The following is a 12,996-nucleotide window of genomic DNA, read 5'->3' on the forward strand; positions in this document are numbered from 1 at the left end:
AATCCAATGAATCCAATGAATCCAATGAATCCAATGAATCCAATGAATCCAATGAATCCAATGAATCCAATGAATCCAATGAATCCAATGAATCCAATGAATCCAATGAATCCAATGAATCCAATGAATCCAATGAATCCAATGAATCCAATGAATCCAATGAATCCAATGAATCCAATGAATCCAATGAATCCAATGAATCCAATGAATCCAATGAATCCAATGAATCCAATGAGTCCAATTAATCCAATTAAAGGGAGGTTCTCATTCAAATGGCCAAAAAGTATGCAAAATTTGGATTTTTTGGTGGGCCAATGAAAGACAAAGAAGGAAACAGTTTTAGAACTCAAATAGCTTATATTTTCGTCTTCATTTACAATTCTTTTTTAAAGGCGGTAAAAACAAAATGGCGCTCGTTGTAACGTTTTCTTTAAGGTTAGATGCACGTGGAATTCCAAAACTGCGTACAACCTGCTGCATCAGGATCGATCTGAAATAAAACTAATAAAGGGCGAACACGAAATTATTGCGACACCGAAAATGTCATGCCAATTTTCTTATAATGTTTAAAATCAAACCAAAATTTTAGGGTAGTTTTATACACATATTTACTTCAAAAATCAAAAGAAAAGTTAATCGATGGAGCCTTGAGTGTAAAATTGAACGCATTTTCGTTTGTGCCCTCCATCAAAGTCTTTACAGTGTCATCTGGTACCAGTTTCTCAGTTTTTTCCATTTTCTTAACATGTCCATCTTTTTGTCTTTGGCTGTCTTCTTGCTCTTCCGAAGTTCCCGCTTCATCATTGCCCAGTGCTGCTCCACCGGGCGCAGCTCCGGAAAGTTTGGCGGATTCATGTCCTTTGGAACAAAACGGACAGAATTGGCCTCATACCACTCCAGGACACTTTTAGAATAGTGGAATGATGCCAAATCTGACCAAAATAGCGGAGCTTCGTCGTGCTGCTGCAAGAACGGCAAAAGGCGCTTCTCGAGGCACTCAGATCTGTAGATCTCGCCATTTACTGTGCCCTTTGTCACGAAACGCTCACTCCTCAGTCCGCAAGAGCAGATGGCCTACCAAATGAGATATTTGGAGGCGAACTTCGACATTTTCTTCTTCTTAAATTTGTCGTCCACATAGAACATGCTCTTGCCGGTGAAAAACTCCAACCTCGGAATTTGCTTAAAATCGGCTTTTATATACGTTTCGTCGTCCGTCACACAGCAGCCATATTTTGTCAGCATCTTCTCGTAGAGCTTCCGTGCCCGAGTTTTAGCCGTCGATTGTTGCCGCTCATCGCGGTTTGGGAAGTTCTGTACCTTGTATGTATGTAGTCCAGCTTTCTTCTTTGCATTCTGGACGTAGCTCTGCGACATGCCGATCTTTATAGCCAAATCACGGCTTGAGACGTTGGGATTTGCTTTAATCATCCGCTTCACCTTTCCCCCGGTTTTTTTTGTTCTCCGGTCCCGGTTTTCTTCCAGCTCCTTTGCCGTGGTCCAGGTCAGGAAATTCCAGGTGTTTGGAAAGAATTTGTTCTCTCGACTCGCGTTGGTTCACCTCTATTTTCGTTGAATCGAAAAACACGACTTCGAGTTTGACAGCATGTAAACAATACACATCAATGAGAAGGTGCGCAAAATTTGGTTAATTTTTACCCAATGGTAAAAAAGTTGTTGAATGTGTTGCAATAATTTCGTGTTAGCCCTTTAAAAACGCTAAGCAAACTAAATTTACTGGAGGAATGACCTATAAACGGATAAAAAAACTTCGGATTTGACGTAATCTTGCGGTATCAAACTTTGAGATCGATTTCTAGCCCTTTTTTCCACTTTAAAGCTTTACTAAACCTAGTGAATACAGAGAATTTGTAGATTTTATACGTCATTCATCCAGTAAAAAGGTTTTCTTCCGAGAGGTCAAAAGATGAAGTCTTTGAATGGAATCGTTTTCAAATGAGATTGTTCGCAGTTTTAAAAATCCTGTTTTGAGATAAACTTTTCACAACACTCCGGATGAATTATTTGTGGTAGAATGGCCATATTTTGTAATAATTAGATGGAATTATGTGTTTTGGACATCGTTGATTACTAATCTGAAGCCAGTTTCTCGAACTTCAAAATAGCCGATCCAATGTGGCGGACCTCCACTAGAAACTTAATCCAAAATCGAAAAAAGGTTTTGTGATTTATAAACACGAATTTGAGTTAATACGTATCAGAATCAATAAAAATAAAAATTGAGATTCTAATATGGCGGACTAATATGCGACTTTAACAATTCTGACCAAAATTTTTCGTTTTTCACCATTTTCTGTGGTTGTTTAATAACTCACGATTTGTCAGCGATGCCTTTGCTGATCAAGCCGGTCAGGCATAATGCCGTTTGACACAATACAGTAGACACTTATACCTTTTAAAAACCACAACGAATAATTGTTAAATGAGAACTTCCCCTTAATATTGAATTGTCGAAACATGTAGCTTCAAAAAATACTAATAAAAATTCAAAATTTATTCATTAGATACTTTGCAATTTATTCCCGAAAAACAGCTCAATTTCGGTCCCCGGGCTAGACTCTTTTTAAGTTCAATGACTAGAAAATATCTAAAAATCATGTAATTAGGCATCCGATGACCCCCACGCGAATTATCGTGCAGTATGTTTTACACCTTCTGTCAGATTGTTTACCAGCTCCTACTTTATTTGATGCGGAACGCCAATTATCTTAGAATTGTTGATCATTTCCAACTATTTTCTGAGTTTTGTTAGCGTCTGCCTAATATCTTAGAATTGGGTGTAACTCTAGCGGGTTTCGAGGGTTGTTGTTCTTGGGTACGACTCTTATGATATTGGAGGTACACCATTCCCGAGTCATTTTTGCGTAGTGACAGGAAGCAAAACCTGACCTAATCAGTGCGGAAGAACTGTGTTTGTTTAAAATATAACAAACGTTTTAACAAACATTTTTTGACGAAAATATCTTGATATTTTACTTTTCAGCCATCATGTGCAAATCGCTTGCCAAATAAACTATTTAACGGATGCTTTGACAACTGTTTTTTCTACTCAAACTTAACTTTAAAGCTTTCTTTTTTTGTGGACCGCGTAAGTTTGTTGGTCTGAGAGTTGCTTGAAATCCGTTTTGACGTATGTTTCACCGTCTATTAACAATTCATTAATTTGAACATCTGGTATTTGAAATAGTAGAATACCTATATTTAGCATTTCACGTAAAAATCGTTCCATATTTACAAAACTAGCGGGAAATATAAACGATAAGCAAAAAATAAACAAATATTACGTTGATAATGTAACCGTTTCGTTGTACTCTCCACTCGCTTTGCCGTTCATTTAGCTAACAGTTTATCTATAGTTATAATTTTCTTTGGTTTACTACAAATAAGATTTAATACATCTTTCCCACCTGGAACGAACGATCTTTGGTCATACTCAGATTAAATTCACTATACCACTTACAGTAATTAGACGATTCGGTAGCGTTTTAAATCATTTGGATTGTAGGGTCAATGCTCCCTTATTCATCGCATTTGTCTCCCAGGTTGTACACGTAATTGGCTTTGTGTTATAAATAATAAAAAGTTCTCGATACACATATGATTGCGGTGTAAAAGCCAACTGTTAAAATTCTCTTGGAAAGGAAATTTCGTACAAACCGTTACTGACCGAACGCGGTTCACAGAACTTTTGTCCTATGTTTACTACTACTATCTGTGATTAGTGAGTAACAGTTGCCAGAATGTCTTCTCAAAGTAAATTATGTTTGTTGAGAAGTATCCTTCAAACTTTTTGAAGGAATTTAATGTTACGTTTAACTCGGATTTGAATGCATATTACTTCGGCAAATATACATATGTTGGCTTGGTTACCATGTGCTTGCTTTCGAGGATATGTTAATATCTTAACGTCATTTTAAAAAATCCTCGCTTTTTCTCTTTTTAAATTAATAATGAGGAGTAAATATGTGATTCAATATCAAACGCTGTTCTAAGTGACTTCTTTGAATTCCATCAAATTACAATTTCACTGCTTGGATTTTATGAGTTTGAGAATTAATGCAGTGAATTCGAATTGTTGTATGTCTTGTTTGAAGTTGAGTCAGCACCACTTGAACAGAGAAGCTGAGATGAATTAGGGAGCACCTACCCCATGTCTAAATTGCTGATAACGAGCCACGTATCCAACTAAAAACTCCCCAGTGCAAATACATTATTGTTCAGTGTAACCAAATTCGTACATCGGTATAGTAATTTTCCAAGATGACGCGAAATTTTTACATTGCCATCGCTGTGTTGATGTCGCGTTTATCAATCTTCACTAGAATAGGTGGGTTGCTTGTTAAAAAGTAGTAAATTGAGTTAAAGTTTAACTTCAATATCTTCTTTCTAGTGCTTGCTCTACGCTGTAAGCACTGCGAGTCAGATGTCAGCTGGGAAGCCTGTATTAAAAGTTCAGAAGTTACTACATGCTCCGTTGACAAGTCTGTTGAGAAGGCTGTGAAATTTCACCATTACTCGGGTGTGGCCAACATAAGTAGTAGTCCGTCCTGCTTTCGGTTACAGTTGACAACCCAATCTACCGGGAAAGATACCTATAGGTCAGGTTGTTCATACGATAGAAGTTTCTGCCAAGAGTGGGACAAAACGAAGGTTATCGTTGTGCAGTGCTCGTTCTACTCCGAAGAAAGTCAGCCGTCGCCACCGAAAAGTTCTGGATCGAATAAAAAAAATAAACCGGTAGAAGCTATAGAAAAGCTCACTGCAGAAGACACAAATAGTCTCCCTTTGGATACAAATAAGAACTCAAGTGCAACGCAAGAAGCGACAATATCAAGCACCAATGGACGCAACGGCAGTTTTATTATGCCCGTTGCTTTTGTGCTTCTTGTAATTGTCATTGGGTTCGGATATTAGCTGAGCCTATGAACTTAAAGACCAGCATGTATAGTTTTAGATTTAATAATAATTCAACAACACACCAAAAAACAATGAAATTTAAACGACATGTAAATCAATACGAATGTAAACATACAACGATTGAATCAAAAATTTGATTAAAAATTACGTTAAAATCAATTGGAGCCTCAAACAGCATACAATTTTACACTTTCATTCGTGTAATATTACATGTCATCCATTTTACAGCAGTAAAAATACATTGAAGTGCATTGGTTTTCCGTTTAAAGAAACTGTAATTTTCAATTCGCGTGAAAAGTTATAATAAAATTAGATGAATTAGTCGTGTGTAATTGTGGTGGAACTTAATTTTACATTTATATTCATGCTCCAAATATGTGCATGAAAATAAACTTAAAATTACAAAATATTTTTTTCTGTGAAGGATTGATTTAATATGTGTAAAATATCACTTCCACTGCACAGTGCACAGTGGTCGCAATGGTACCAAAACGTGCGTTTAATTAATGGTGCTCTAGGAGTTGATTTTAGCGATTTGATGTGTTAGAAACACTTTTTCAGAATGGAAGCCCCCTTCTTTTGATGTATACTGAATTGTGATTAATCCACCTAAAAGTGAGATAGAAAATTTATTTCCACTAACTTTTAAGATAGAGGCACAATGTCAATGACAAAGTTATAGTAAATTCTACTGCGAGAAAACTTGTTGAACATGCAAACTCTCCAAAATGTAATGGTGTTGAGATAAAGCAGGTTGTTTGTGGGAGGTATCCAAAAAATCATTTTTTTATTATAACTTTTTTCTGAGATTTTTGCAATTCTTTAAATGTTCTATAAAGTGGTTGAAATTAAGAAATTACAGATATTTGTCGAAGACGTCAACATTTTTTATTTCAAAACTTAAGAGTTATTAAATAAAGCGGGTTAAAAATACCGCCATTTTGAATGACAATTACTAAGAGATGTGGAAATATGTGGAAGATATTTCGATTCTATGAGAAAGACAGTGAAAAGTACTATAAGCAAAAATACTACTCACAACGGGCATCCACCGGCCTGTATATAAAAAATACTTTCCGGCAATGAATGTTTTTCATTTTGTAACAAAATAATTACGACATTTTAAGCATAACTATTTATAGCAATTGTTTCTATGTGTTATTCTATTCTACGAATATTCTAAAAAATCTTTGGAAATGTCAGAGTACACATATGAATCCAAAACTCTCAGCTCTGTAGTCTCCAACTTACGAATTATTCCTAAACTAGCACAACAACAAAAGTGATCAACTAAAAAATGCGCAAAATTTTTTGGCTGTCTTTACAAGAATAAAAACCATTACAAAGAGTATTAGGGTTACTGCACCCTAATTCATCTTAGCTCCTGTATTCATCCCACCCATTGGAACTCATTAGTTAGAGAAGTATTTGCTATCTCTATTCAACGCAGTAGCTCAAAAAGTCTAACTGTACTGCTTCTTAGGAACGAAGGAAAGATGGTGATACTTACTTAAGCGCAATCCAGTCACTCTAAGTCGAGTTATCAACGAAATATTGTGACATCCCGACTAATGAGATGGATAAGGGCTCGTCTACCCTATATGCCGTTTTCATGAAACGATTATGTGGCCGGAATTGTCAATAGTTATTTTGCAAGCACGCATTGAATGAATAAATATTTGAAATTAACCCTCAAAAAGGCAAGCGAAAATTGTGACTTCATAAAGCATCGCTTCTAAGACCCAATGAAACCAAAAGCCTCTTTTTTGTTGTTTTACCAGTGAGAGAATCGAAAGCCCGAAAATGCTCGATCATTTGTATTTCGAATTACAAATTCATTGAAACTAGGGAACTGTAACTATCGAGCCTCTGAGACCCCTTGCCATTTTGAGGATTAAAATTTGACAGAGATGTAATATATAGGTAAAAATATTTTTCTAAAGATTTTTTGGCAAGTCGGATCCTAAGTAGTAACTCTAACTACACAGTCGTTTCGTGAAAATGATATCTAATACTCTTTGCTATGGTTCATACTCATGAAAATAGAGTAAACCTTTTTAGACGTCTCTAGTGTTCGCTTTCCAAATCCTGTCAATTTATGAATAGTTTCAGATAACAGAAATTCAAAGTTCACGATTTATATGTGTATTTATTATTCTCAATGATTTTTTAGAATATTCGACAAATAGAAAAAAAATCGCTAAAAAATTTATGCTGAAAAAGTCGTACTTATTTTGTTACAAAATGCAAAACATGCATTGCCGGAAAGTATTTTTTGTATACAGGCCGGAGGATGCCCGTTGTAAGTAGTATTTTTTCTTATAGTACTTGTCACTGTCTTTCTCATAAAATCGAAATGTCTTCCACATATTTCCACATCTCTTAGTAATTGTCATTCAAAATGGCGGTATTTTTAACCCACTTTATTTAATAACTCTTAAGTTTTGAAATAAATGTTGACGTCTTCGACAAATATCTGCAATTTCTTAATTTCAACAACTTCATAGAACATCTGAAGAATTGCAAAAATCTCAGAAAAAAGTTATAATGAAAAAATGATTTTTTGAGTGCCTCTCACAAACAACGTGCTTTATCTCATTACCATTACATTTTGGAGAGTTTGCATGTTCAACAAGTTTTCTCGCAGTAGAATTTACTATAACTTTGTCACTGACATCGTGCCTCTATCTTAAAAGTTAGTGGAAATAAATTTTCTATCTCACTTTTAGGTGGATTAAACACAATTCAGTATACATCAAAACAAGGGGGCTTCCATTCTGAAAAAGTGTTTCTAACACACCAAATCGCTAAAATCAACTCCTAGAGCACCATTAATTAAACGCACGTTTTGGTACCATTGCGACCACTGTGCACTGGCGTCTGCAAGGTGGTCTAGTGAGGGGACTATAGTCCTCTTCTTAACGTTCTGAGTTTTTATATATATATATATATATATATATATATATATATATATATATATATATATATATATATATATATATATATATATATATATATATATATATATATATATATATATATATATATATATATATATATATATATATATATATATATATATATATATATATATATATATATATATATATATATATTGTTCAAAAATTTGTAGCAACGAATAAAATTCGCCTTCTGCATTTTCGACACAAATCATTGTAATTGAGTGAGGATCCTGAAGCTCTTATCGATAACAAGATGGGCTTGAAAAGTGTAAGAGGTGGTTGCGATGAAATTATGAAATGAATCTATCTGACGTCAAAATAAAACATAGCCCTGAAGGCTCTGAAACCTATAGGTCTGTGGCTTACCGGAACGGAAAAAAAATCACAGAAGCTGTTTTCGCAAATTGCAGACAGTACCGTCTTTATGCATGGGCACACTGGGCCTGGGTTAGGGGTCCGCACTTTGGATGGATATAAATCCATACTAACGCCTGTGTTCGAAAAAAGGTACAATCGAATATTTGTAACTTTTCAGAGCGTTTTTAAAATGGAAGAAATTTGAATTGAAAGTTTATAGTTTCAGTGGCGTAGCCAGAAATTTGGTTTGGAGGGGGTTTTGACGAAAATCTTAGATTTTTCAAAAATGTTGGCGGGTCTATTGATGACATTTAATCTGTAGGCCGCGATCGACTGGGTACTACCGTGTTCTGCAGTAATAGCGAAATGGGATGGTGTGAACGGGCATGGGCGCTATAACCCTACCGTAGGCAGAACTTAGTACCTGTCGCAGGTGTCAGTTATGTTGGGTGCGGACTACGAGATAGTTTAGGTCAAGTTCAACGAATGGCCCAAAACACCACTTCACTAACAAGCTCATGCTAAAACTCGCAACTTCGAAACCGTAGCATTGGAGGAGCTTTAATAGACGGGGCAGAAGGTGTGGAAATGCGGGGATCGAGCGACGGCACAAGAGCTGGGCAAAATACGCCAACGCGTGATCAAGTGGCAGACGATCAGCGAATGGATGTGTGTAGTGTGGATCAAAGGCCATTTCATCAACTAGAGCATTATCAATGTGCACTGACCTCACGAAGCCGAGAAAGATGCATTTTATGCGCAGCTGGAGCATGTCTATGATAGCTGCCTATGGCGGAATGTTAAGCTCGTCATCGGTGACATAAACATCCTGATAGACCGGGGGCATTGTATAAACCGGTTATTGCACAGGATAGTCTGTACACTTTATAAATAATGTGTAGAAATTCTCACGATTGATAGGTATATTATGATGAACACCTAAATAGCGAAGCAGTAGACGACAAGATTATTGCAAAAATCAGCTTGGAGACGCGCGCAGTCGACGACAGATTCCGGATCTACCTAAGATTCATGAAAAAATAGGACGGTTCAACCGCTGGCAATGATCAACTGTCATGTGAGCTACTCAAACACAGAGTAGAGGAATTGGCTAGAGCACTCCACTGGGTGCCTTTGAAGATCTGGAAGGAGGAGATTTCACCGAAGTATAGGATGTAGGAAGCAGTATGTCCCATCTATAAAAATGGTGTTAAGCGGGATTTTTGCAACTAATTACCGATTAATCACATTACTGAATTGCTCTTGTATGCAAAGGTGACGTAAACGACATCCAGTATATTTTTCAGGAAATCAATTTACAATCTTGCATGGTGCGCGTAAAAGCATGCTTTTGCCACTTTGCTTCTCGCATTTCAACAGGTAATTATTTTTTTTCATTTGAAGTCGTTTGCACAGAAAGCTGAGAATTTTCGTAGTGAACTTAAAAATATGAAAAAGTTAAATTTGACCAAAGAGGCGTTGAAGTCACTTTTGCATACTAGGATAGTAAACGTCATCTACAAGGTGTTCTCCCAAATTCTTTGTTGCCGCCTATAACCGTTAGTAAGGGAATTCGTAGTGCAATATGGCCTATAATTCACAAATACGGGTTGCATTTATATCTTCAACCAAGCTATTTGCAAACACATTCTTGAAAACTTTGCTGAAGACACTAAGTCTCGAACTAAATTTGATTGGAATTAGTAATGCATCCAACTGGATAAATTAATCAACAAAATTATGCTGCTAAATACTAAACCTCAAAAAGCTGAGAGTTTCCAAATTATGGAATCTTGGCGCCATTAAATTCGAAACCCAAATGTACATAATAAATAGCGAAAAACGTGAAAAAATTTCAATTTTTTTATTACCAATCTTAGCTAGTGGCACTTTATATAAAGGCTCATAAAAACCGATTCTGACCTGTTAGAGACAAGCATAAAACGCTATTTTTCATCAGTTCCTATGTAGGCGTTTTTATTGAGCTATTTTGCTTGATATTTACATGATTTATCAACTATAGGATCCTCACTAAAATATTAGTTACAAGATCCCATTCTCACAATTTAAGTCCCCATAACGTTTAAAACATTAGGCTCTCAATGTAATGAACAGATAACAAACTTCCAAAATTATTATTTGAATATTTAATAAACTAGTCAGCATCAAACTTTTTTTTCTTCTATTCAAATATTTTGGTTTGGAGGGGGTTTTAACCCCCAAAACTCCCCCTTGGCTACGCCACTGTATAGTTTACATTTATACTGGCATTATTTTATCAATATCTCAATTGATTAGTATCCCATGTGATTAAACCTTCAAAGCGCATCAGACATCCAAGCGGAATGATTCTAGCGACAGGAAACGCATCACGACAAGGTTAGGATGGTACTCTGAACCAATTCAAGCGTCGCACAAACACTTCGGTTCAAGTTTTCACTTAGTCTAAGGAAAACCAGTGACATATTTTGGACTGTAAGTATACAAAGTTCGGAAGGGACCGAACCGTAGCGACAAACAGAAGATGATGGCCAACAAATCTGCGGATGTGGAACAATGATTCAGGCTTGCATCATAAACGGATAAATCTACAAAAGTAAACCCCTCTAAATTCTGCTTCACCACTATTCCTGGACCATCTTAAACTCCAGAACTTCGCCCTATTGTGCTTAAAAGGACCGACATCAATTTTTGTCACTATGTAATGATAATTTTTTTTTCTGATTATAGAGAACCCTAAAATAAAATGATTTAAATTTTACAATGTAGTTTATATATGTTAAATTAAAAGCCTCAGTTTACGGCCAAACGTTGAACGCAAAGTCAAAATGTGATCCACTTCCCTTGCGAAGGATGGCTTGAATTGTTTTTTTTTTTTTTTTTTTTTTTTTTTTTTATTTCAATTATAGAGGTTTTAACCTTAAGGTCATTCGCCTCTTCGGGTTAGAAAAATCTCTTAGGAAAAATTTCTAACCCTATGTGCGGGGTCGGGACTCGAGCCCAGGTGCGCTGCGTACAAGGCAATTGATTTACCAATACGCTACGCCCACTCCCCCTTGAATTGTTTAGGCTTATTAGTTAACCACTTACAAAATGTGAGTAGGTACATTTTTATTAGTTAAAATGTATCATTTAGTTTATTTTCTACGCCTTTCCAAGCCGGTTATAAAAAAAACGAGTGTACCAAATGTCTATTGAATTACTTAAGGCTCAAGTTACCTTTTTTGAGCATGTGTTAGAATTGAACGCTTGGTAGTATGGGTAGAAAAAATTGTGTTCAGCTTTACCACCGGATTATTCATTTAAACCTTTTCAAAACTCTAAAAGAAGAATATCAGTCGATTTATTAGGTCACCACGTTTCAAATCATACAAAATAGCTGCTGGAAAAACCATCGGCTTGGCTGAATGGTGCTTTTGAAAAAGTGGCTGTGATCTTTTGTCACACTACCACACCGTGTTGGGGTACGCAACACAACTGCGCAATGAAAAAAACACAGCCACCTTTTCGAAAGCACCATTCAGCCAAGCCGATGGTTTTTACAGCAGCTATTTTGCATGATTAGAATCGTTATGATCTAATAAATCGACTGATATTCTTCATTTAGAGTTTTGAAAAGGTTTACATGAATAATCCGGTGGTAAAGCTGAACACAATTTTTTCTACGCATACTACCAAACGTTCAATTCTAACACATGCTCAAAATAGGTAACTTGAGCCTTAATAAAGAACCTTTATTTTGATTCCTACAGCGAGGATAGAAAATGCATGAACTTCAAGGCGTTATGCACGCTCAGACTCAACATCATATCGATTTATTTCATAAGTGGTAAGATTCGGCAAAGTGTAATGTTCATAGATTTTTTCAAAAATGTTAGCGGGTTTATTGATGACATTTAATCTGTAGGCCGCGATCGACTGGGTACTTAGTTAGTGGCACTTTATATAAGTGAAAACCCAAAAAAGAAATCAAAGGCGCATAAAAACCGATTCTGACCTGTTCGAGTCAGTTTCTATGTAGGCGTGCTTGATATTACATGATTTATCAACTATAGGATTCTCACTAAAATATTAGTTACAAGATTCCATTGCGTTGCGTTGCGTTGACGATGATTTTGGCGGATTGCACACTGACTTCATCATGTATGACTGCTGATTATCTAATAAGTGGTAGATAGGAATTCATACCAATCCGATCCACATTAAAACCTCAGCACATGATAGCCATCATTGCCGGCTGCCCCCATCTCCTTCGTTCACGGGGAAGGATAAAGGATAATGTAGACGGGAAGTGTTGATGCTCCACCTACTTAACGGAAGGACGACGATTCATCAGACTCTTCCATAGGTGTCGCGGAGTTGGTGGTTTGGAAGGGTATAAGGTCTAGGATTCGCTCCAAGCAAACGATGCGACCTGTAAAGAATATTTTATTATGTAGTAGTTTAGTTAGTCTTCGAGTACAAAATCACTCGAAAAAGAAAAGATCTTGTTTTGTTTTTGGTTCTTTTTAAACTCTGGGCAGCCGGCTACCGAGAGTATCCTATGTTTCCTGAACAAAAGCAATTCGAACTCCATACAGCCGACCATGGGAGTATTGCCTAGAAAAGCTAATCTTATCTGCGTAATTGGCCGGATCACTATCTATTGTAACAGTATTTAGACAGAATTCGCAACTTCTTCTCTACGGTATATTTATTTGGTTGAAAACTAAATGATAACACGTTATACAGACAAAGA

General features: G+C 36.2%; 1 protein-coding gene across 1 annotated transcript; it reads left to right on the top strand.

Annotated features, from left to right (window-relative positions):
* The first annotated feature begins 4,249 nt into the window (after window positions 1–4,249).
* LOC131681902 (uncharacterized) lies at window positions 4,250–5,271 on the top strand. The gene is made up of 2 exons (XM_058963002.1): window positions 4,250–4,348; window positions 4,412–5,271. Exons 1-2 carry the CDS (start codon window positions 4,282–4,284, stop codon window positions 4,933–4,935), a joined length of 591 nt encoding a protein of 196 aa, XP_058818985.1. The 5' UTR covers window positions 4,250–4,281; the 3' UTR covers window positions 4,936–5,271.
* Window positions 5,272–12,996: the final 7,725 nt, after the last annotated feature.

This window comes from Topomyia yanbarensis, chromosome 2 (genome assembly GCF_030247195.1).
Source record: "Topomyia yanbarensis strain Yona2022 chromosome 2, ASM3024719v1, whole genome shotgun sequence".
In the NCBI taxonomy this organism is placed as follows: domain Eukaryota; kingdom Metazoa; phylum Arthropoda; class Insecta; order Diptera; family Culicidae; genus Topomyia; species Topomyia yanbarensis.

Coding starts and splice junctions, on each gene's coding strand:
- LOC131681902 (XM_058963002.1), top strand. CDS start 4,282: ATGACGCGAAATTTTTACATTGCCATCGCTGTGTTGATGTCGCGTTTA. Junction 4,349..4,411: donor ATCAATCTTCACTAGAATAG/GTGGGTTGCTTG, acceptor TCTTCTTTCTAG/TGCTTGCTCTACGCTGTAAG.